The following is a 26,881-nucleotide window of genomic DNA, read 5'->3' on the forward strand; positions in this document are numbered from 1 at the left end:
CTTGTGACTGCAATAGTTATTATAGGTCAAAAAGTGATTTCAATCTGACGCCAAAAATTCCCCAAAGCACAGATTTTCTGGAGTTGGTGTATTAACCGACTATCAGCAAATAATCATGAGCTAATTTCAGTAAAAATGCCACATTCACTCCAAAGCTCGATTTTGCTTAACTATTGCTCTTTAATAGCATGCATTTAATACACAAATAAAGATTTTCTTACTATACAATAAAGCAAACAATTCTCATGTTTGGATTAGAAAATTTTTGAAAAGTTTGAGCAAACATGGCATTCGTGATCTTGTCCATGATATCAGATTTTATTTCGGGGGGGGGGGGAGGATAACACCTTTATTACTGATTATGCCAGAAAGTTTTGGACATATCACACAAATGCTTTTTTTAATAATAGCTCAATATATAAATCTACTCAGATAAACAAATAATAATAAATTCTAAATTCTTCCTAATAAAAAATAATAAATTCTAAATTCTTTCCAATAAAATATTAATTCTAAATTATTTTTAATAAATAATAATAAATACTAAGGTTTTTATTCGGTAATTCCACAATTTAATTCGCATAATCAATCAGTCTAGCAGCAGGATTCATCTCGAATTTTTATTTTTATTCCAGAACTTTCAAAACCTGAGATTAACAATATATTCTTTTGCTAAAGTACATATACATACAAAGAGAAAGAAACAGGATTATCCGATACCATTAAAATATACATAATACATCTCTCCAGTGAAGTGCTCGCTATTCATAGAAGATGTGATGAAGGTTCCTTTCAGTGACGTCAGTCAACCATTTCCCGCCAGCGTATTGCAGAGGTACAAATGAATTATCTGCATCCATATATTAATTAATTAACGTCCCCTTTAATGGCAGAGCTTGATTCGGATGAGAAAGGAAAAGGAACAGAATGCGAGTTTGCAAACGAGTCTGGGTGAATGATGATCGGGTCGAAATTCTATGTGCAGATGATGAACTGATTTGATTATAAAGGGAACTTCAGTTCACTTTTGTCGACTGAACAATCAGCGAAGTTATGCATCGGCGGATTCATAACGCTTGCCATAACGTTTGTTGGGAATTGTGGAGTTTATTGTAGCATCCTAACGGTTTATCTCCATAGATTTGTATCTCGGTTTAGTTTAATTCATCAAATGAAATTGTGTGCTATCTAAGGCTAAGTGTCATTATACTGATATATTTGAAGAGTATATTAACTACTATTGCATTAATAGCATTCTGTAATCTTTTTATAACAAATTTGAAAATCTAAAACCGAAATTTTTTGTTCAAATTTGAAATATTTTTAACAACCGTGGTACAATTTACATTCATTGGCGATAAGAATATTGCTGACAGTTATTTTATCTTTTTGTCTTGGTTTGTTTAGCCGTTGTTTTGTTAATTTAATTTCGTTAGATTGATGTCCCATTTAGGCTGTTGTGATATAATTATAAGATCTCAATTTCAGGATCAAAAGATTCCATATTGGATTTGATCAAAGATTAGGCCTGATTAACGATAAATATGAAATTGTTACACTTCCTTCTGTTGGTATGGAGGGGAAGATTTATGAAAGGAAATCGGTTCAGAGAGATGTCTTCCTCGTTATCTGAGCAATGTATAAAAGCATGAGCAACGTCCTCAGATACCCCTTGTGCAGCCTTATAGTCTCATTTTAAAGCAACATATGAATTATTTTAGAATAGAGTTCGCGATTCTGAAGAACACTGATGTAATAGGCTACATCGAAAAGAGCATTATTAAAGTTAATAATCAGCATATTTTATAGAATAGTTAGCATTTTATTTTAATTAAAATTTAATTTTATAGAATAGTTAACATCTTGTATTATTAATTCAGTTATCACAACTAAACTGAACGCGTTTCCTTATTTCTTTTTTCCTTTGTCTAAAAAGTTAACGTGCAATCCTAAACAATTTTCGATTGACTTATAATAATCATTAAGCAGAGTTTGAAGTCATTACAATTCTAAAAACTATTGAAGTGATCTAAGAATTCAAACAACAATAAAATAAATTAGTGTGTGGGGGGGTCTCCCTAGAACTTTTTCACATACAACGGAATAAAAGTGTTATCCAAGAAAATGCCTTGCATAACATTTGGCTTACTTTGGCGTGAATTTAGCTATTCTGCTGAATCTGTTGTGTCATTAGTGGCGAGTTATCTGGAAATTAATCTTTGGCATGCGGTTAATAGTATCCTAAAATCGAATCTGTATTTCAGGTCCATTTTTCTCAACCGACTGAAACAAAAATTTAAGCTTGTAGCCGCAAAATTCCATTTCAAATTTGATATATTTAAGTTATTGCTTGTTGAGTAATCGAGTCTAACATTTTTCTACAAAAGTACAGAACGACAGATGGTCAGCCCCTTGTTGGATTTACCTCAAAATTTGCTAGATGTCTACGCTGTAGTTGTTAATTCTATAAACGACTTTTATCCATATAGCATTCTTCAATTTGCAGCTATCCTGTTAATTAATCTTAGACAGAAAAGCTTCTTCTAAAGAGATTTTGTTCAAAATTTGATCGAAATCTACTAATTTGGTGTCAAAACCACATACCAAATTTCATCCATTCTAACTCAGAGCGTTTTTGAGTTATCTTTGTCACAGACAGATGGACACTATTCAAAAATGTGTTTTTCGATTACTGGGTGATCTAAAACATGGAGATACGTCAAAATCTCGAGTTCGAATTATTTGAACATTACAGTCCTTTCGTTGCCGCTTCCGGGCCTAGGGGTAGCGCGTCTTCTCCCATGACCTGGGCATCCAGGGTTCGAGTTCCCGTTTGGGCATGGTTGTTTTTCCCCCTGTGTTTGTTTCTTATGGTACTTGCCATGGACAAGCCTGCGGTTACGAAAACAGCGATTTTAAGCCGGTGGGGGAGCGTCTCTTGTTTTTATAGTAGCGCCATCTAGGGCCAAGAGAACGACTTAGCTACACACACGTCACAACCCTTTTTACGGAGCGGACTTCATTCACGCATTTCATTCACAGATAGTAATTTAGACCTGAATCAGAGAACGATCACCCCTGATCCAGTACCCCCAGTGGTATTACTCTCGACTTGGAGGATTTTATGACCAAGACAGATTTATACGCGCGTCAGCCACCAAGTACGCGGGGAATCTTCGGCCGGCGGGGTTCGAACTCGCAACCTAAGAGACGCGAATCCAACGCTCTACCAACCAGCTATCCTGGCCCTTGTTCTACCTGTGAGGTGTGTGAAAAAGCCCCCCCCCTCTTCTTGTAAAAAAGAGGTTGTGTGAGTGCCATCTTCATTTGAGCTAGAAGTCAAACTTCTGTCCTCGGAGGCTCAATGGTCTTTACCCTCAGAAACTACTGCAACCCTCTTTCCGTTGTAACGTGGACATGACATCATCATCAATACTTTCTTATATTACGCATACGAGGAAGTAAAAAAAAAATTGATAATTTATTTTCTATGAAAGTGCAGGAGTTACTCGTGCTACTTACTGATCGGTATTGTGATATAGTAACGTATAAATAAATGTGCGACGTATGAGCAGTACTGAATTGTATTTCTTTCTATCTGTACTTATAAGCATAAACACTATAGTTCAAAAACGAGTTAGATGAAAATGGTATGTTACTTTTCAGCTAAACTGTATATATGTGTTACCGTTAAAGTATGAAATCCGTTATTTTATAGAATACCTAGTTATTCCATGAAATAACTGATAGTGTCCGTTAAAGTGTAAAACTCTCTTGTATTTAATGGTTTAACTAGTTATTTCATAGAATAACGATCTGCAGCCCGTTAAAGTGTAAAATAATCTATATCATATGTCTCGCACAACAAATACATTTACTTTCCACCCCTACTGCATTTATGTTTTTGTTTATTTTAGAAATAAAAAATGTTTTTGTTTTAGAAATAATGTTCTTTGTAATTCCAAGTGTCATTTTAGTAATCCTTGTTGTAACAAATGATTTTATGGTACGTTTCCATAAATACCATTTATCCGCTGCATAAATTAGATAAATTGCTTCTTTTTCATTTTAATTGTCTATCATTAGTTTAATTTCATTTTAGATAAATTGTTTATTTTACACTTTAACTGTCTCTCATTAGTTAATTTATAGAATACCTAGTTATTTCATAGAATAACTAATTAAAGTGTCAAATTAATAACATATTACACACTTTAACGGACACGATCAGTTATTTCATGGAATAACTAGGTATTCTATGAAATAACTGCATACTTTAACGGTATACTTATACTTTAACGGTAACATATGCATTAAACTCTGGATTCAGTCAGTTGCTGTTTTTCATACTTTCTGCACTTTTCTTTCAGTATATTGTGATTCTAAAATGTGCCATATTTAGAAGTACAGCATCAGCCACTTAAAGCCCTGTAGGATTTTAGGATTTAATAATATTAACCGACTGATAACAACAATAGAATCGAGTAAAATATATTATATTTTTATCATATCACGAGATGAGAAAAAAACCCTGTTTACTTCAAGTCTAGCTATAATCTACTTTAAAAATACGAGTTGAGAAATTTATTCATTATTGCTAATCGACAATTATTCCTTAAATGCTTATAGATTGTCAATAGTTGCATTATCATTTTAAAATTTTCTGAACAGTGATTTTGGATTTCAAGATATCATGTGCTTGATTCATTTCAGAGTTCGTTGGAGCGTTTCTTCAACATATTCGATCAGTTATTAAAAAAAAAAGGATTTTTCAGAACCACTAACTTTTATTACTTAATTTGCTTACAATAAGTTCACGGGTTTACAAAAGGCTGTGAAATTTTCATTGCACCGCATCATTGCGTGGATTGATTTTAAACAAACGTTTATATCTTTTAAGAATTTTAATTTTATCTTTAATTCTCAAATCAATTCTCACTTTATTTTATCCATTTTGCTTTAGTAATTCAGTCGTAGACAATAAGGAATTATCGCTTTCCAATAGATTTCAAACTAGATTTAGTAGTATAAATATCGATTTAAATCAATCTAGATCACTCTAATCCAGATGAATGAATGCGAACTCCATTCCACGTGAAAAATTAATCCCAGATATTTCATTACAAGTAATGCAAGCAATTTCATGAACTTCAAACATTAACGCTGTTGAAAATGAAAGATTTATGAATAATTCACTTCAAAACTGATAACATTAAACTGTAGTAATCATACTATATGAATAATTTTTGTGTACATTTGAATATGTCGGTTCGGGACCATCAACTTTTGATAATATAACGTGAATTATAACATTTATCGGGATTATATTAAGCGCAATCTTCTTCACAATCAAGAGAAAACTTCTATTTTTATTTTATTTATTTTGAATCAAATTTGCGTACAATTCTTGCTTATTCTTTCTTTTTTTCATTTTTTTAATAACATTTGTAGTGAATGATTTTAGATTAAGAATTGTATATTAACAAAATACTGGCGCCTGTTGTACGCAGGATTTTAATTTCAAATAGAACAAAACACCATATTGAATAACATTTTTGTTTTTGGTTTCTATTAGATACAAAACATTATAGAAAGACTGATAATTTCTTAAGCTAAAATTTTGCTGACACATTTTAGAGGATTTGATTCAATTGATCTAATGATCTGTCAATAATTGTTTTCATTATTTTATATATATAATTTTTTTTTGTTTATAAAAAGCATATTCAAATAAATTTTGTCACAATTGCTGCAGGTCAAATGTTAAAAAAAAATGTTATATATATTTTTTTCTTATTCCAGATTTGAAAGAACGTTCTTACTATGACTAGCACCACAACGTAAGTTCAATCCTATCTTTTATGATCATTTATACAAAGGACTTTTGAATTAGGATGTGTGTACCATTTGAATACTTTTACACCACATTTAGATATTCCAGCTAAAAAGTAGCAGTAATATTTTTATATAATTTTAAATTTCGTGAATTATTTTCAAAAATTTTCAGATTATTTTTATATATAATTTTAGATTTGTCTAATTAATAAAGGTAAAATCAAAAGCATTTTTGCTTACAAATTTTCTATTCAAAAACATCGTTAGTTGCGGAAGTTTCAAAGCTACTGAGTTCTCTGAATGTTCCTCGTCATCATTATAAAATATTTTATTATGTTGTCGAAATAAATTCAAAGTATCAATTGCATAATATTAATTCGATACTTATCCGTAGAAATAAAAAGTAAACTGTAAAATGTAGGTTTATTGCAATCGCCATTTATTTTTCTTATAAAGGGATTTCAGGTTCATGACATTGCCACCATATGCACCATTTTTTTGAAGAAACTCTTAAAGAATGGAAGTGGAAAAACATGATTATTTTTCACACTTACATTTATATTAACAATGTGTTTATAAATTTCCTGATGTATTTAAAATTTTCTTTTTGATCTTATTTCTTCGACTTCAATAAAATATCATTTATCACTAAAATTTCACATAATGATAAATTTGCTTCGAGTATTTGGAGAAACTCTGAATCCAATAAAAAATTTACTATTAATTCTGAAAAATAGGTATGAACGTAATTATGTTTTTAAAATAACTCCTCAAATTGAAATAAAAGCATTTTATTAATTAGAATTTATACATAATATAGCTATTATATTTATGAATAATGTCTTATAAAAGATTTAATAAAGACTGAACAGTTTAGAGAAAATTTGCATTTTTTTCGAAATAAAATCAAATTTAAAAAAGCAAAACGAAGACAAACCCCTATGTTTGAACATGATAGGTGTTTTTAGATAGAAATTCACAAGCAAAATTGAGGCCACATTTTTTTTCCTCTTTTGATATTTCACATTAATATAACACAATTATATAATTCTGCCGCTATCTAAATTGATAAATAACAAATCTGCTCCCGGTTAGTCTTTATTTATTTTTATTCAGTTAAATTAAAAAATTACAAAGGATATCATAATAATGAAGGATATTTATACAGACATTTGCTGATTCGAATATGGAATGCTCGAATTTGAATATAGATGTAATCAGAGAGTATTTTCATAAGTAATTCAATACAAAATTAAAATATGTTTTTTTGGTATATTTTAAAGGTTTGAAATCAATGAATTTCTATTTATAACAGGATTCTTTTTCAAGTTAGCATAATAAACTAATTATAAGTTTTATTGTTTTGTACTTTGAATTTTGTTACTAATAGCACTGAAAAAAATTCCAAAAAATGCAGTTATGTGGATTAAAATATTTCAGTATATGAAAATCTAACCAACATCTAAAGTTTTATTTCCCATTATTTATTGACTTCGTTTTTAAAAGTTAGGTACTTCTTCTCTTTACTCTCAATTTCTTTCTTTCAGAAACAGTACATCTGACAATGATGCCAATAACAACAGTTCCACAACGACGGCCTCGGTCAACCCATTCCAGATTCAAGCAAAGGCTTCGCGATGGCACAAAACAGCCGTTCACAATTCGGTTGAACAGGTGGGCGATTTTTTAAATGCTTTTTTCCCATCTGAAATCAACATTGTACAAGAAATGTATATGTTGCAGTGAAAACCCGAAATCAGTCAAAACGCGAAGTTACTAGGTAAAATCTGTTTTAACTAAAAGCGTTAGGCAGAACCCGAATTCGCTAGGGAAACGCATTCAGATAACGCTGGGAAGAACCGGTTTTCCCTAGTTATTTCTCAAATATAGCAACAAGAAAAAGAACTATTGGAAAAGGACAAAGGTCCGTCCGTTGTTCTTGTAAAAAAGATTGTTCTTCAAACAGATGTTTCTCCATGAAAAATGGTTCTCTACACAATTCTAAGTGTCACAGTAGTTTGCCTTGTCGAAATAAGTAATTTGTAATAGCGGTACTGTGTAAAACAATATCCAAATAAAGTATTTCTGTTTTCTTTAATGATGGGTTCCTCATGTGATAGTTCAATGATAGGTTCTTTTCTCCAAAACTGTTTGACTTAGTATAGTTTAATACAATAATTTTGCATAGATACAAATAATATTGTCTAACAAATCAGTTAAAACCCGAATAAAGCGTGTCAGAACGCATCTTCCCGAGTTGATTCGTATTCTCCCTAGCACTTTCAGTTAAAACGTATTTCACCTTGTTATTTCGGGTTTTGACCGATTTCGGGGTTTCACTGCAACATATAAATCAATAAAATCAATATCAATAATGATAATCTATGCTGTGCAGTCTAAAATAGATCAATAAATATTCAATGTTCTTCGGCATACATTATAAATTCACTGTCACCTTGTGCTACTCTGTTTTGGATTGAAATATTTTGTATAGTGCTCTAAATAAAGATCTAAATTCTAATTAATCGATGTTTTATGTACGTATTATTATTAAGTCGTATTACATTATTATTATTATTATTATTATTATGTTGTAGCCTTGTGTTTTCACTTAGCATTGTACCTTCTAAGGATTGAAATAGTAGAAAGCTGAGTTCATATGTATTATAATTCTATAAAAAGATATTTTAGACATTTTATTTAGCCACCAAAACAATCGTCTGTTCTAAAAATTTTATTAACTTAAGTTTTTGAGCTAATTAAGGCCTCTAAGTTTGCATTCGTGTATGTTTTCGAATTAGAGAGTGAAGATGAGAAAGTTTTAACATTGGAATTTCGTGTTTAAATAAAACGGTACTAACTTCAAAGAAAAACTTAAAATGCGAGAAACAGATGTTAAAACTTTTATACGATAATAAGCCAACGTGCAAAATTATAGGCTCGTTTTATACAGCCAGCTCAACAACTTAAGTCAATAAAATTGCTGTTATATATTTTTTTCCATAATTTTTTTTCATAGCATTTCGGCTGGACTAAATATTTTAATTTACATAAAAAAAAACTAAATTTTTAACTTCTAAAATACATTCCCATCTTAATATACAAAACTACATGCAAGAATTTATAAGCAAAAATATAATTATTTCATTTAAACGCAGGTAAAATAATTCTCATGCGGGATGAAATTTTAATTTTAGTAAGGGTTAAAATTTTGAACCGCTGGTCTAGTGCTCACATGACAATACCCTTATCATTGGTACGTAATTCATTTCCAAAATCCAGAATTCTCTAAAATTTTTACATTACTGTCTTTTTTTAAACATTTTTTTTTCTTATTACTTAAACACTCCGGATTCTTATATAACATAAGTTTTGCGGAAGAATTTATGCTAGTTCGAGTCTCTCTCTATATTGTTAGTCAGTTCCGAATTCAAGCAATGAAGCATGGAAAACTTAGAAAAACAGAAAAAGACTGCATTCAAACTAAAAACATTGGAATCCGATACAGCGCATAAAAAAAAAAAAAAAAAAAAAAAAAAAATCAAAACCTGCGAGGAAAATTTTTAGTTTATCATATGCTTAATACAGAACACAAAACTATAAACTAACTATTCATCACATAACTATATAAGTACTTGCAACAGTTTTTCGTTATGTCAAATGAATACAGGCTAAAAGGGAGAATTCATTACTGAAGTTTTCTGTAATTATAAAAGCATTTTTTTTTAATTATTTTTGCTGCACTGTATAAATCTTGGATAAGGCATATTAAAATTTGTGGCAGGCATTTAAAAATACGATTCATTCTACTCTAAGCTATAACGTCATATAACTGCTTCTGTAATCATTTCTTTAGACAGTGCCAACAGTAAAATTAATTTTTGTCTCTTTTTTTAAACTTAATTTAACCCACATCAGTTGAAGTGATGGTTCCAACATCTGACCATAAATTAAAATTACGAATGTTTTAGTGAAAATTCTTGTGTTAAACTTCTAAATTGCATAAATGCAGTTTAAAAACAGATATCATTTTCATATAGATATATATTTGTAAACATACGATGTTTTAAATAAAATGGATATTTACAGAAATATTTTATTCTTTTCTTTTTAGGCTGAAAGAAAGATTCCCCAATTCGTATTCGATCCAGACAGCGCTCTTATCTTTTACTGGACGGTAAGTTTATTCAATATTTTGAAAGAAAAAAAAAAAAAGGAAAAAATTCTTTATTTTCTCTTGATTTTTCTCGTAGTCCTTGAATTAGGAAAAATATTTTTTTTTAACATTTAAAGCATATCAAAATGTTCTGTACTTTAAATAATTTTAAATACAATATTTTAATATTTAGTAACATTTACGGAAAAAAAGGTAAAGTTTAAGTACTATGCTTAATACGACTATGTATTTGTTACAATCATTAGTAAAATAATTTCGTTTCCTTAGTTAACAACAAAAATCAACAAATTTCTGATCAGTCGAATAACTCTATGTATTAAAAAATAAATGGAATTTCAGCGCAAAAATTCGAATGAACATATAATTAATATCAATTAAAATTCATATAGGAATGCTATTAAAATTGTCTTTTATTGCGTATCTAAATATAATTGTTTATGTGAAATAATATGCTAATTTTATGTCCTAAAATAGAGAATATATACATTTCATGTATTTTTCTTTATTCAGGCTGTTGTCGCGATGGCTACTCTGTACAATGCTTGGACGATAGCCCTTCGCATCGCTTTCCCTGAAATTCGTCAGGTGGTAAGTAAAGTTTTCTTTCTAGTTTCATCTATATAATTTTCGATAAATTAAATGATGTACTGAATTAGAGATACTGGCTAGACTTAAGATTAATGTACAACCACCAAAGTTGAATTACTTTGTGGCGATTTTTCGCCAAATGTAATTGTGTCAATTTCTATTGCAGCCCTAAAAATTGTTTGTTACCATTTCTGGTCATCCAAGATGACTTACGTTTGGTGAGTTTCTGGAGAATTGGCATGATTTCAATGTTTTTGGAGAGAAACCGTACATTAATCTAAATCTTAACGATATAAGTTATAAAGAATTTTCGCTCCTCTAACCTTGATAACTTCCATCAAATAATGAGATATTCTACTATATGGCATTCTACAGAAATGTTTCGGAAATATGCCATGCGAAACGGATTCTAATATTTCTCAAAAATCAGTTCAAGAATCTAGTACCAGATGAAGTATTTACTCAAGCTAAAATTTTCAATGGGAATTAAGGGAGATGAAACGACCATCTATGTTTTCGTTGACCAATGCAGATAGGAGGAATTCTCAAAGCAGCGAGTCGATTGAGGCTAGCGGTTGGGGTAGTTGTCCCGTTCCGTAAACTTTATACTCAGAGAGAGCAAAAGCATAAAGAGAGGTATGTTATACTCAAGAAATTATATGCAAATAGGTGTAGTGAGACAATAATTATGATGTGGTTAGTTGGTTAGTTTGTAGAGTATAATAGCACAAGAGACAGAAATGATTTTAATGTACCAGATATAAGATTCGTAAGAAAAAAATTATAAACAAATTGAAAGAGCCTTCAAGTTTAAGTGTTTAAAAACAAAAGACACAACATTCTATAAAAAAAACTGTAAAACGAAACGGAAATGTGTTAAACAACTTTAAATATTATGGAGCTTTAAATGGTAAAAAACAATTAGTAAAATGGTAAAAAATAATTGCTTATAAAAAATACATAAAAAAATTTTTTTGTGAGGATTTTTCTCCAACAGCTTTTCTATGCCCAGTGATGAGGAATTAAAAAAACGTAAGCGATGAAGACTAAAATCAGGGCATTCTATTAAAAGAAGAAGAAGAAGAAAAGAAAAAACACCGTTAAAAGCACTTGGCATCTCGAGCAAAAAGCTCCTTGATCGCCAAATAAAAAAATATTTTAATTAAGAAGCGATAGCAGTGAATAGAAAGTGACTGCTACAAGTATCGAAATCCTCAAACATCACTGAAAGGAAAAACCACAGACTTCATTGAGTCACCAGCTTCATTCAGAGCACTTTTGGAAGACATTTTGGATCCAAAATTTCAGACAGATTATACCATATTCTTAGCTTATAATTATCCTGATGAAACCACAATCAAATCTTATCACTCCATACCATTCACTTATCGATGGTGTATCCAGGGTGCTTTCCAACTATTCGAGACATAGAACGAGGTAGTGTACAATAAGGTTTGCAAATTTAGTGTATCTTTATCCTCTTGAGTCTTTATGGTAATCTGAGAGCCACACTGTCTATCAAATGATTGTCCGGTTATTCGGGGTGATTCATAAAGAAGTATACACTATTTAGATGCTGTTAAATAGTAATAGTCAAAGACTCAATCCACCTTAGCGAATCGTAAGGTAAATGTGCTATTAGAGTTTGTGTCTTGCTCTTGACAGAAGTCACATAGGCAGTAGCATGTGTGTCATGTGACCAGTCAATCGAAATGGCAGCGTCTACAGTGGAGAATGCTTTTTGTGTCCTGTTTGTTGTTTTTAGCAAAATGGAATCTGCAACTCTTGTTCAATGGCATTTTCGATCACAATCAGAAAATATATCTATCAATGGCATGAAAAATTTAAAACTACGGGCTGTTTGTGCAAAGGTTTAAGTCCTGAATGTATCGCAAAAAGTCGTCATTCAACGAAACCCGGAAAAATCAACGCAGAGCGTGAGTCATGAAGTGCAGATTTCCCAGCCCACTGTCTGAAGAATTTTGAGAAAGAAGCTGAAAATGATTCGAAATAAAGTGCTGGTGTTGCAAAACCTGAACGACTTTAGCAAACAAAAGATATTTGAATTTTATGCCTATAAGCATCGTTTTGAAAATGATGATTTTGCCGATCACTTAGTTTTCATCGATGAAGCAACATTTCATATCAATCGGTAGGTACAAAAGCACAATGTTCCTTTCTGGGTTGAGAGAATCACAAATTCACAGTAAAACACATGCGAGACTTCCCTAAGATAAATTTGTTCTGTACGGTGTCCAGAAAGAAAGTTAAGGCCTCTCTAAGGGGTCGCACGTAGAACATATGCGACTGTCTCTAACAAAACTTAAAATAATCCCATAAAATTCTGTTACAGGTGACATAAAATATCTTGCATTGTTCTTGATTTATAGTGCATTGAAACTGTATACTTCTTTAAGAATCACCTCAATAATATTTATATTCTCAATAATATTTATATATCTTTTGAAAAATATGTAAAAGGCAGTCCTCAGGAAAATCTGCTGGAAATAAGCAAATATCGAATTGATAAAATTTGAATTGGAGATAATTTATTAGAAGGTAATACTCTGCAAATCGCACTTTGAATATTTCAGTGCAGTTTCAATTATTCTACGATAATTATTCGAAAAATAAAGACACAACGGCTTGTTTTTATTCAAAACAATTTTTTCTGACCAAACATTTGCTGCATATTAGTTACTTGTCAGGTTTTTCTATTTATTCGCAATCCTCAGAGCTGTAATAAGTTTGTAGAAGTTTTGGAAAATGTGATTTTCTATTCCACAAATGTAAAAAAATTATTATATGATCAGATTTTTAAGTAATTAATATCCAACAAACTGAAATTACAAATGATTTAACCTCGGACCGGCTTCATTCGCGTTGATTTCAGTATCTCGTCTATAAAACTGAAATAAAATGTAATTTTTAATAAAGTAAGTTAAAAAAAAGAACAAAATTTTTAAATATATTTCTGAATAGTTCGGTACAAAGCCTGTCAGAGTTGTTTTCCTCCAGTCAGCCAATTTCCAGGAGAAAAAAAAATCCTTACTAATCTGCAAGCTTATTTGAAAATTTAAAAATATTCCAAAATATATAATATTCTGAAATTTAAATTATATTTTAAAGGAGTTTCAATAAATTTAAGTATATTTTTTTTGTGTGTGGAACAGAATTAATTACAAATTAAACTACCTTGAAAATACTACCATGATATTGATTGAAAATACTGATTCATAATATAGCCCTTTAAAATTTTCTTTTGGCATTGCTATCTTTTTTTAGTGGATCACTATATTTTGCTCCAATTTTAGTGACTGATTTGAGCGTTCGTTACAATATAAAGAGAGGAGATTCCGTCTGAAGAAAAAAACAAAATTTTAATGCTACTAGGAATTTATTTCTAAAGTGTGATATATATATATATATATATATATATATATATATATATTATTTCTTAAACATTCTGCCAATATACTTGAATGTTTCTACTTCTGCTGCAATTTTTACTATCAAATCTATGACGATCATATCCGAGATATTTTTAGGTAACAGGTTAACAATCCGTCTAGGTGAACACATCTTCTAGCATCGTACAGTTGTCTTAGACACTTTCGGTACTATTGCGTTATGAGGAATCAATTTACTCAGATTGCTTCCAAAAGTTTTTGAGAAGTTCGTCTGTGAACACGGATAATTTACTGCTTTGTGCCGAATAAATTTCCTGTCTCCGTGACACCATTTTGCTGTATTTTGTTTGATTCAAAAAGTTACCATAAACGGAAAATATTTCTCTGTGAATATCGAATTTGTATTTACAGTTTATGTTTAAAAAATGACGACAAGCACATCGGAAGTGATTCTTAATCAGCACAGTCATTACAAACATGATCTATCAAAACAGATTTAATACAGGAATAGCGAACAACACAGAGAGCAATGCATAATACTTCTTTTAGAAAAATGTGTGAATCATGAGTTAATTATGTATTTAAAATTGAAAATAGTTTTAAAAAACTGAAAATCGTTGAAAAAAATGTTAAAAATGTATTTAGTTCCAACGTCATGTGTGAAACCTATGTTTATAATGGAACATTTATCCTTCTAGAATATCGATAGATGTTTTTTAAACTTTCGGTGGCACTTGAAAGAAATCACTTGCTTATCAGTACGAAATCACTACACCAATAGAAAATATATTTTGATGACTCTACTACAAACAGAAAACACAAGATCTCTGTAACATATTGTCAAAATGAGATAAAGCTACTACCGTTGTATAACTCCAAATATTATTTCCTCATTTAGTGCATGAAGAAATTTTGACTCTGTTATAGTGAGTAAACCTAAATGCCAAACCGCAAAAATCGTTTAGGATGTCCTTATCGAAAATTGCATTGTTTGATGAGTTTTAATCTCTACTTATAATAAAGATGAATGTGTTTTTATATATGAACTGGTGCTCTACAGACAAAACCGTTCGACTTCAAGCTACCAAACTGGTACTTACATACTTTGAAAGATGTAAAATGTACAGAGTTTGTGAAATTTTAATTAAAATTTTAATAAATCGAAATTTAAGCGAAATTTTGGAGTTCTCAGGCTTGTTTTTACATGAAATATTTAAATAAAAGTGTTTTTACACCATCTTAAAATACAAAAACTTACCTTTTCAATGATATCGATTTTTTTGCATTTAATTTTTTCAATTGAAAAATTTTAAACATGTTTTTCAACAATATATTTTACACAAAATAAAAATAAAATAAAACCTGCACGAGCCTGTTATGCGTGCATTGAAAAAAATATTTTATCAGCGTGTTTTCATCATGCTGGTAAACGCTCAAATTTAAAGTTTAATTCGCACTGCAAAATAAACCTAAAAAATCTGTAATTTTCAGTAAGTGTCTGCATGTAATAAATATAAAACATGATATTTTCTTGAAAATTAAATGTAAGAAAAAGGTTTCTGTGACCTTTTCAAATATCGTTTTTTGTGAATTCAATAATTCTGTATTAATTTAAGATAAATTTGACTTAATATACACAAGATATACATTCTAATCGGATCAAACAGCTAATTTGCAAATCGCAATAGACGTAAGCATCTAATAAGAAAAATGAAATTAAAGAGTTTTATTTTACTTAGTTTGATATAATAAATTGGTGCTGCTTTTGGTTTTGATGTACACTAGCATGGGATGAAGAAAACTATATTTTTCCCCACTACGCTTCGAAAAAGTTATGAATTTTCTAGGTAGGGTGAGAGGGAAAAGTGAATAAAATTGATATTTTCAACTTCCATATGTGTCTTAAAAATCGTAAAATGCGATGAAAATTAACAGCTTACAATTTATAATTTTAAACACCCTTTTTGTATATTATAGCATTAACTGTTAAGCCTTCATTTTCTTAAAAATAATAAAATTTGTTTTATCGAAATCAGTTAGCAATTTCTATCGCACATTCTCTCCAAGTAAACAAAAAAAATGTTGTAAAAATTATTTCAGTATGCAATTATTAGTTTCTAAGCATCATTATAACATTCATGCCTCATTTACTCGATGAATCTGTCAGCAAAGGGCTTTTGAGGTCGAAATTGCATTAACTCCATGCATTTTTTTGGTGGTAAAACAATAAAAACCCAGGTCACAGATATGGATTGAGACTTCATTCTCTTGGAACAATCTTTTGTAGTTAAATGTGCTCGATTTTTGTTTGAAGTAGAAAAGTTCAGATATCAAAGAATAAATCAACCAATAAATCAGAAAATTGTATAATAAATATTATATATATAAAACGCTTCTGTGGAAGCAAAATCAGGTCGAATTGTTAATCGTCGTTTGGCAACACTTCGACCTCGCTTGGGAACATCAATACCCGCTTTCATAAGATTTCAAGCAAACGCTATTCTTGCATAGATTTGAAAATTTTTTAAACAAAAAATCAGCGGTCAAAAAACGGTGGAAAATTTTTACGATGAATTTAAGTCGTGCCGTATCGATTTTAAAACGAAATCGTCGAAAAAATAGAAGACAGGTCGAATGAAAATGCTCAAGAATCGTTCATAAGAAGATCCAGACGTAATGAACGAAATAGGGTTAAACGTTTATGTGTATGCGGAAGTATATAAGAGAATATAATTCTGCTTTAGCTTTTGCTTCCATGGGAGCTCAAATTAAACCTTCTCCTGGTATAGGACCATATTGCTATCGGATTCATGGTCCGATACCACATGGTTATACCCCATGATTTCTCCTTTATACAGTGGTCATAACAAATCAGGTGATGATCAGTTATCTGTGTTTGATATCAGTGAAGCCACTGATAAACGCATGGAAAGAAATATCTGCATACTTTGATGCAGGTGATTTTTGCGAGTGTACTTTTTGATTAACATTTTTTTCTTTCATTGTTTTATCATATTTTGGAATAAATTGAATCTGAATATATCTGTTGCTAAACTTAATTGGTTTAGCAGATGGCGAGCGGGCGAAGCGATCCGAGAGGAACTGGATCAGTAGTTCCTGGGGGTTGGCGAGCATAAGCGAGCACGGTGCAGAGCCCCTAGTTTACTTTAAGTCTATAAGATTTCTTGTTAAGAGACAACAGAGTTATCTTGAGTGACCTCCACAAATCTTTCTTGAATGCTCTCTAATGATGGTGTTATTCCCTTCAACTCTGCATAAAATTGTGGATCTTGAGCAAAGCCGTAAATGCCACGAGGGCACAGGTTTTGACAGTTATGTGCTTCGTAGTATGACAAAGAAAATCGGTACTTAGGGATTAATTGCATGGTGTTGGCAAACAATAGTTACGAAATAGCAACTTTTGGCTTGAATATAATGTTTTGATTGAATTTAGCGAGCGGAATTTAATTACTGACATGCGGTTAATGCACCACGCATGAGTGGTTTCTTTGAAATATTCTCGTATATTCAGTACGCTTCTTTATAATTAAAAGCCAGCCATCGGCAAACAATAGATGCGAAAGAGATTGTGTTTTTTTGAGTGGGAGGCATGAATCGCTGGGATGTGATTATTAGGTACCAGAACTCCGAATGTGTATGTTGAAACTCTTTGCTTGGATCGATTGAAATCAGAATTTGACGTAGAACTACAATTTTAGTAAAAACATCACATACTAAATTTTATTTATTTAATTTGTTGCTCTTTTGAGTCATCGCGTTTAATACTTGTAAAAATATAGACTGAGAAACTGTCAACTCTTTCACGGATTTGATTCTAAATTCTACAGGTAGATGTTTAATCTGTATTATCTTTAACTTATTATCTTTGTTTTGACGTTATTATATTTGGACAGCTAGGCGGATATATCTATTCTGAATAGATTTCATTCAATATTTAATAGAAATCTACAAATTTGATGTACAAATCACTTTGGGCCGGGATAGCCTGGTTGGTAGGGCGTTGGATTCCCTTCCCTTGGGTTACGAACTCCGAAGACTCTTCATGTGTGTGGTGGCTGGCGCACACATAAATCTGTCTTGGTCACAATGTCCTCCATGTCGAGAGTAATACCACTGGGGGTACTGGATCAGGGGTGATCGTTCTCTAATTCAGGTCTAAATGACGATCTGTGGGTGAGTGAATGAAAGGCATGAATGTAGTACGCCCCGTAAAAAGGGTTGTGACGTGTGTGTAGCTAAGTCGTACTCTTGGCACTAGATGGTATTACTGAAAAAAAAACAAGAGACTTACACTTGGCTTAAAATCACTGACTTCTAAAGTCAGTGGGCTTGTCTATGACAAGTGCCATTAGAAACAACAATAACAGAGATCATTTGCCAAATTTACTCCGTCTATTTTGATAGGTGTTAGGGTTACCGTTATTTACAGGTGACAAGTGCAATTAGAAGCAACAACAACAGAGATCATTTGCCAAATTTCCTCCGTCCATTTTGATAAGTGTTAAGGTTACCGTTAGTTATAGGTGGACAAATATATTACGAAACGACTGTTTTTCAGACTCAGGGAGCTGTGAAATGTGGTGATTCGTCAAAATCTCAAAGGCGAATTTTTTAGACGATTACAATACATTCCATTTATATACTTCATACGTGAGAAAGTATAAAAAAATGGGTTAAATATCATTCCGTTGGAGTGTTTCAAATAGTTAAAACCTGAAGCATTCGATTGTGTATTGCTTTGCCATTGATTGTAACTGCCTTAAAATTAATACAATAATCCATTGATCTTAAATATTTTCTCTTTTTCTATGCCATAATAAATATTACAGTTTCAACATGGCAAAAGAAAACATTGCATCTTTCACCTTATCACTAGCTTTAATTACATTTTCATAAAGGATTATGAGTTTTTTTCTTTGGTTTTAAAGCTTGTCAGTATTTACTCGTTTTAATATTTAATCACTGTGGTATGAACAGTTCCAAAATAGATTTTTTTCAGTAACGACTGAGTATTTTTTCCTTGTTGCTTGCCATCTGTGTAGATAGCTGATTCTTCACCATATTTTACCAAATTTCTGGGAATTGAGAAGTTTCTCTTTATCCTTACTAAATGTTCTTTTTTTATCAATAAGGGGGTCTGATCTATAATGCTTGAGTTCTCCGATAAATCAGATTTCCAAATATCATCTAGTATGGAAGAAAAAAGAGTAAAGGACCATACAAAAGATCTGACACATAAAGATGTTTTAATAGATGCATTATTTTTAAATTTTAGTTAATTTGTGGTGATTTAGTTAATTTGAGTTAATGAATTTAGGTGGAGGTTAATTTGTGGTGAAGCAGACATCGTGGTTTAAACTGCATGCTCGTACCAGTGAATTATTCACCCGATGCACGGGCCAACTTTTTTTTTTTTTTTTTAGATTTATAATATGTATTCTCTTAACTAGCAAAAATTTCTTATTATTATTTCCTTTAAATAAAAATGTTATTTTTTACATCAGTAGAATTGAATATTATGGACAGATATCCACACATTTATTATTTTCTGTATTTTTGTCATTCATTGTTTGACAACAAACTTTAATGCAGTTTTGGAGCGATGCAGTGTTATCACAAGCAAAGAAAGCAAGTGAAGTTATTTTTTATACAATTAACTTTTCGTATATGAAACTAATAACTGTAATTGAAAATGATGCGCGAATGTTATAATGATGATCAGAAACTAAAACTCGGATTTTGAAATAATTTCGCTTCTTAATTTGAAAAAAAAAATGTACGACCAGATGCAATAGAACGATTTGATAAAATAAATTCTAATACTTAGGGTGTTGAATACTTAAAAGCTAATGCTGCATAAGTAGATGGAAGGAAAAAATTTGTATTTTAAAAGTAAATGAAAAAAATGGTCGATTTTCACAACCCTAATATTTAAAGATTCTTAAGAAATTTGGAATGTTCATAGCTACAAAATAAAACACTGTTTTGAAAGTTGAGGAGAAAAATGGATGTGGCCGAAAAAATTTCTGAATTCGTGCCTTCTTTTTAAGTTATATCTTCTGCCCTTTATATAAGTTTTATGCAAGAGAAATTTGAAAAAAAAATTCCTTTTCATACAAAACTTGCAACTGCATACTTATAGCAAATGTTTCAAATAAAAAATAAATTAGTTTTTCGCTTTCTTGTGCTTTTCCTTCCAATGTACGTTATTTTTCGCAATTCTAGAAAAAGCTCTTTCCAAGATTCTTTGATTTTATTTTGCTTTATTTCTTTACCAAGCCATTTGACGTTTTTGGTCACGTCACATTATGAGAACACGAAGCAAAATCCTAGAGTCGTTAGACTTTGATTCCGTGCATTGCTCTTAGATTTTATATTGCTGGTAACCAAAAAAGTTGCATAAAAGGATTATGATTTAAAGCATTTGTTTAAATTTCACTAAAAATAACATTAAATTAAAACCCTTTTTATCTTTTTACTTTCTAATATTTTATTGTTTTATTTCATTTTTTATTTGGAGATAGATAAAAGTATTTAAATATATTTTGATTGGTTGGATTCACATCCCATTTTAAAATTAACTGGTATCAGAATTTTATACTCTAGCCAGCCTATTACGACGAACCAAACTTTGATGCCACACCAAAGAAGTAATGAACTACTACGTATCTCAATTCACAGCCATTCCACTACATGCAAATGGCATTATTACATTCATGCCATTCCATTTTTAGTCCTACCATATAATAGAAATATTAATACCTATGTGTAAGCCTGCCTTTCTATGAGCCTAGACTTTCAGTCTGAAAGTCTAGGTAAATTATAACGGACATTTCCCCTTCCATCACTCGAAGCCTCTCCCTTTCTACCCGCATAGTGAATGCTCATTACAAAGGGCATAGAGGTATGGAAACCGAACAGAATTCCATCCCTTTTTATCACCCGATGTCTCTCCCTTTCTACCAGCATGGTTAATGCTCATTACAAAGGGATAGAGGAATGGTAACCGAACAGAATTAGATATTCAATTTTTTGCTCTAATGCATGCAAAAACTGACTGGTTTCCGAATTCAAATTCGGTTTTGGTGCGGACTTTTCATGGACTGCGGACATTCGGACTTTTCCCTATTAAAGTGCATTAGACTCTTATATCTATTCGATCTTTTGTGAAATTGAATCGCCACCCTCCCTCTAAACCCGGAAGTAGAAACATTCAAGGTTGGTGAAGGAATCCTGCTTCTTCACAAAAAATTCACATTTTAACGTATTTACTGCCATGATTCACGCCTAATATTCGAACCATTTATCTAGTTAACTGAATCTTTATTTACTATCTCTTTACTAAGGTAAAGAAAGTATAATCGAATTAGATAAATGGTTCGATTCTGTTAAATAGTATGTTTGATCAAGCGAGTCTTGTGGTAGTCAATGTGTTGAGATGATACTCGAGAGTTGCTATGTAATGTAAAATATAAAAATAAATATTTTATGTCATTGACTGCAATTATTATATGTCCTAAGAACGCTGTATTGAGCTCATCTTGAGTTTTTTTTTTTCCTTTATAGAATTCATCTTCGTACTTGCCATATGTAGATATCCTATGTGACTTAATTTACTTTGTGGACATAGTGTTCCAATTACGCACAGCCTATTTACAAGACGGGATTCCGGTAAGTAATTTGTGCTGGAAACGTTATATATATATATATATATATATATATATATCCAAGAAAGTACTTTCCTATAATTTCTTTTAATTTAAAAAAAAAAAGATAATTTAGAGCATAGTTTTTGGTTTGCGCCCAAATGTAATTTTGAAGGACTGTTGTACAGTTATTGTGTTAAAAAACTTATAGACAATGACCTGTAGATAATTTTCTTTTAATATAGCTAAAAGGGACCATAAAATGCGATGTAATTCAATTAAATACAGAATATATCTAGTATTGTATATGAAACAGAATAAGTCGCTAAATGAATGCTTATGTATGTGATTTTTACAGTAAAAAGATAGACCTGTTTTCATTTTGGTCATCTAAATTTGCTGAAATGGACCATTTGTTTGCCTGTATGTGTCTACGATCATTCAAAAATACACATTTTATATATGATTTTAATACAAGAATTGATTGGCATCAAGGCTCAATGAGCAGCCGTCTGAAATGCATATCAAAAATATTTATCAAATTCTAAACCTATATTGAGAGGAGATCTAATATAAATATTAGATTATCTTCACTATCTCGGCAATATATATATATATATATATATATATTTATATAAATATATGTTTTATTATACGAAAGTATATGAAAAAATGGTAAAGAAAGTACTCCGAAATTTTTTTTTTAATGTTTAGTACAAATTTGTTGAATCTTTACAGATTTAAAAAAGGCAGGAATTAAAACATTTCGAAGTTTCACAGAAGAAATTTGCAATCTGAATTTGTATTTCTATTTAATTTTGTAACTAAAACCCATTTGCTGTTTTCCTTTACTAAAATATTAATACGAATTCGTAGATTTTGTATGTTTAAAGTGTATATACTGTTTTTATGGGATAGAATTTCATCCCACGAATTAAAATTCTGTTTCAAATTTTATCCAAACTTTGAAGTTCACGTGCAGACAGAAACAAATAACAAAATTTACCCATTGCCGAAATGTTTTGAAACATTTGAATAGTAAGTTCTAGGAATTAATTGAAGATTTGCGTTTAGATTGCCAGTAATGTGACATGTTATAATTCAGCTTTACTGGAATGTAGGAAACATTTATTCTTGTTGAAAATAAAATATACATCAAGGAAATCAAAACCGCGCCTTAGACGTTAATAAATACATGTTCCGTGGGAGATTTCTCCAACTTCAAGGACAAATTAATTCCCCCAACAGTGACTCACACTGTAAATACTGAGAATTCTGTGCAAAAAAGCAAAATGAGGGCAAATTTAAATATGTGCTTGGAGGTAAACCATTAGACGATGTCTGATCTTTGGGTCCATCTTTTGTTACGTCTACGAAAACCTAAAATTATTTCCTCTATTTGAAATTAAATGCTTTTCATGTACAACGGAATAGTTTTACCAGTTCTTTTCTGTGTGTGAAGGCCATATTTATTGTGAAGATTATAACTGGACTTAATATTTCTTCTAAGATACGACATTTTATAATTCATGTATTATGTTAGAAAAGCGATTTTTTTTTCAAACGCAATTTCGAATATTTTCCTATTTTTTTTTTTTATCATTCATAAAAAGTATTGTATTCTTGATCAAATTAAGCATCAACAAAAAGATATTTGGTAAGTGTTGATTGTGTTTTATCGGTACAGTGTCATTTCTGATTATGAAACTCTTAACATAATTAGAATATACAAAGAAATGTTTCCCTTTATTTTTGGAGTTCAAACTTTGTAAATTATTTTTGAACTTAACGCTAGATTAGATTGAATGATTTCGAAAAAAACTGCTTCGAAGCTAATCAATGGAAAATTTTAATAATATTTCAGGTGTTCCTCACTACAATTCAATTTTTTCCACGGAAAGACTGACATATAAATAAATGATTAATTATAAATAATGATTTCGGATGAATATTACAGTTATTTTGAATTATTGCTGTTTGATTCCCCAAGAATTTAAAACATCGGGAATAGTTTCCCCAATATTTTCTCGCATACACTCTAATATAGGTATTATCCCGGAAAATGCCTAGCATAGCACTGCCGAACCATTATTACGAAATATTTACATTTGGCGGGAATTTAGCATTTTTACTGAATGTATCATGTCATCCTAGGCGACTTATTTGGCGATTAAACTCTGGCATGCGATTTATAGCATTCGAAAATAGAATCTTTGTTTTAGATGCGTTTCCCCAATCGATAGAAATAAAAAATTGTTAAATAGCTGCGCTTGTAATCACAAATTTCCATACTATATTTAATATATTTAACTTATTCTGTTTTTGAGTTATCACGTTTATATGTTTTTGGGAGTACAGACGTACGGACGGCCAACCTCTCATTAAATTCGGCTCAAAACTTAACAGTGTCTACACTATAGATGTTAAATATGTGTAGTTCGTTTTGTAGTTATTAGGGCAACTTGTATTCGAACAGCCGAATAGACAGACTCTGAAAGGATTTTGCTTAAAATTTGATGAAAATCTACAAATTTGGAGTAAAGACCGTAAACCAAATTTTATCTGTCTGGCTCAAAGCGTTTCTGAGTTGTCTTTGTCACAGATAAACGGGCATTTCCCAAAAATGTGTTTTTCGAACCCAAGAAGGTTTAAAAAGTGGAAATTCGTCAAAATCTCGAGTTCGAATTTTTTTGACGAATTCTGTACTTTCTCTATACTACGTGTACGCAAAAGTAAAAATAAAACAAAACCAAAGAAGGAGACATTCTCAGCCCGTTCTGGGCAATAAAGGTGAGTTTCTCTATATTATTTATAAGAAATTTTATTCACAAGAAACATCAAAATAATCCACAGGTTTCAGTCTGTAAAATGAAATAATATTCAGGTCAAATCGTTTTTGAATAAAGTCTTTAATTTTGTAACTATATTCTACTTTTTTATTTCTATAAAAATTCAGGATGAATCATCTTAATAAAAGAAAAAGGAACAATTGAAATGGAATTTATTTTTAAACGTGAATACAAACAAACTAAAAATACAGTGGAGTTAAATGAGTCCTTTAGGAAGATATTTATCCTTGAAGTGTATATGATGCTTGTTCTAAGCAGTTGAAATAAATTTGCTGAAAATAAGCATGCATTGTCAAAACTTTAAAAAAAATGCTGTAATGGACATAAGTCCTACTCCCTTATTTCTGAGATGTGCAGCAGTAAGCCATTGAAGGACGTTCCGCTAATGGACCAAATAGTATGAAATAAAAATATCAAAAGATGCCCAAAGTTGAATTTGGCGATTTAAAAAAGATATGAAATGTATATGATGCTTGTTCTAAAAAGTTTAAATAAATTTGCTGAAACTTAATAAGCATGCATTGTCAAAACTTTAAAAAAATGCTGTAATGGGAATAAGTCCTACTCCCTTATTTCTGAGATGTGCAGCAGTAAGCCATTGAAGGACGTTCCGCTAATGGACCAAATAGTATGAAATAAAAATATCAAAAGATGCCCAAAGTTGAATTTGGCGATTTAAAAAAGATATGAAATGTATATGATGCTTGTTCTAAAGAGTTTAAATAAATTTGCTGAAACTTAATAAGCATGCATTGTCAAAACTTTAAAAAAATGCTGTAATGGGAATAAGTCCTACTCCCTTATTTCTGAGATGTGCAGCAGTAAGCCATTGAAGGACGTTCCGCTAATGGACCAAATAGTATGAAATAAAAATATCAAAAGATGCCCGAAGTTGAATTTGGCGATTTAAAAAAGATATGAAATGTATATGATGCTTGTTCTAAAGAGTTTAAATAAATTTGCTGAATCTTAATAAGCATGCATTGTCAAAACTTTAAAAAAATGCTGTAATGGGAATAAGTCCTACTCCCTTATTTCTGAGATGTGCAGCAGTAAGCCATTGAAGGACGTTCCGCTAATGGACCAAATAGTATGAAATAAAAATATCAAAAGATGCCCAAAGTTGAATTTGGCGATTTAAAAAAGATATGAAATGTATATGATGCCTGTTCTAAACAGTTTAAATAAATTTGCTGAAACTTAATAAGCATGCATTGTCAAAACTTTAAAAAAATGCTGTAATGGGAATAAGTCCTACTCCCTTATTTCTGAGATGTGCAGCAGTAAGCCATTGAAGGACGTTCCGCTAATGGACCAAATAGTATGAAATAAAAATATCAAAAGATGCCCAAAGTTGAATTTGGCGATTTAAAAAAGATATGAAATGTATATGATGCTTGTTCTAAAGAGTTTAAATAAATTTGCTGAAACTTAATAAGCATGCATTGTCAAAACTTTAAAAAAATGCTGTAATGGGAATAAGTCCTACTCCCTTATTTCTGAGATGTGCAGCAGTAAGCCATTGAAGGACGTTCCGCTAATGGATTAAATAGTATGAAATAAAAATATCAAAAGATGCCCAAAGTTGAATTTGGCGATTTAAAAAAGATATGAAATGTATATGATGCCTGTTCTAAACAGTTTAAATAAATTTGCTGAAACTTAATAAGCATGCATTGTCAAAACTTTAAAAAAATGCTGTAATGGGAATAAGTCCTACTCCCTTATTTCTGAGATGTGCAGCAGTAAGCCATTGAAGGACGTTCCGCTAATGGACCAAATAGTATGAAATAAAAATATCAAAAGATGCCCAAAGTTGAATTTGGCGATTTAAAAAAGATATGAAATGTATATGATGCCTGTTCTAAACAGTTTAAATAAATTTGCTGAAACTTAATAAGCATGCATTGTCAAAACTTTAAAAAAATGCTGTAATGGGAATAAGTCCTACTCCCTTATTTCTGAGATGTGCAGCAGTAAGCCATTGAAGGACGTTCCGCTAATGGACCAAATAGTATGAAATAAAAATATCAAAAGATGCCCGAAGTTGAATTTGGCGATTTAAAAAAGATATGAAATGTATATGATGCTTGTTCTAAAGAGTTTAAATAAATTTGCTGAAACTTAATAAGCATGCATTGTCAAAACTTTAAAAAAATGCTGTAATGGGAATAAGTCCTACTCCCTTATTTCTGAGATGTGCAGCAGTAAGCCATTGAAGGACGTTCCGCTAATGGACCAAATAGTATGAAATAAAAATATCAAAAGATGCCCAAAGTTGAATTTGGCGATTTAAAAAAGATATGAAATGTATATGATGCCTGTTCTAAACAGTTTAAATAAATTTGCTGAAAC

General features: G+C 30.9%; 1 protein-coding gene across 2 annotated transcripts in view; it reads left to right on the forward strand.

Moving 5' to 3' along the window:
* LOC129960315 (cyclic nucleotide-gated cation channel alpha-3-like) overlaps positions 1-26,881 on the forward strand; it is a 121,304-nt gene that overhangs the window by 26,281 nt on the left and 68,142 nt on the right. For both annotated transcript variants that reach the window (XM_056073672.1, XM_056073682.1), the window contains exons 2-6: positions 5,803-5,840; positions 7,383-7,509; positions 9,950-10,012; positions 10,523-10,600; positions 21,598-21,702. In XM_056073672.1, the coding sequence (XP_055929647.1) occupies positions 5,824-5,840; positions 7,383-7,509; positions 9,950-10,012; positions 10,523-10,600; positions 21,598-21,702 (390 nt within the window). In that variant the 5' untranslated portion in view covers positions 5,803-5,823. The remainder of the gene's footprint in view (positions 1-5,802; positions 5,841-7,382; positions 7,510-9,949; positions 10,013-10,522; positions 10,601-21,597; positions 21,703-26,881) is intronic.

This window comes from Argiope bruennichi, chromosome 2, assembly GCF_947563725.1.
Source record: "Argiope bruennichi chromosome 2, qqArgBrue1.1, whole genome shotgun sequence".
NCBI classification, from domain to species: Eukaryota; Metazoa; Arthropoda; class Arachnida; order Araneae; family Araneidae; genus Argiope; species Argiope bruennichi.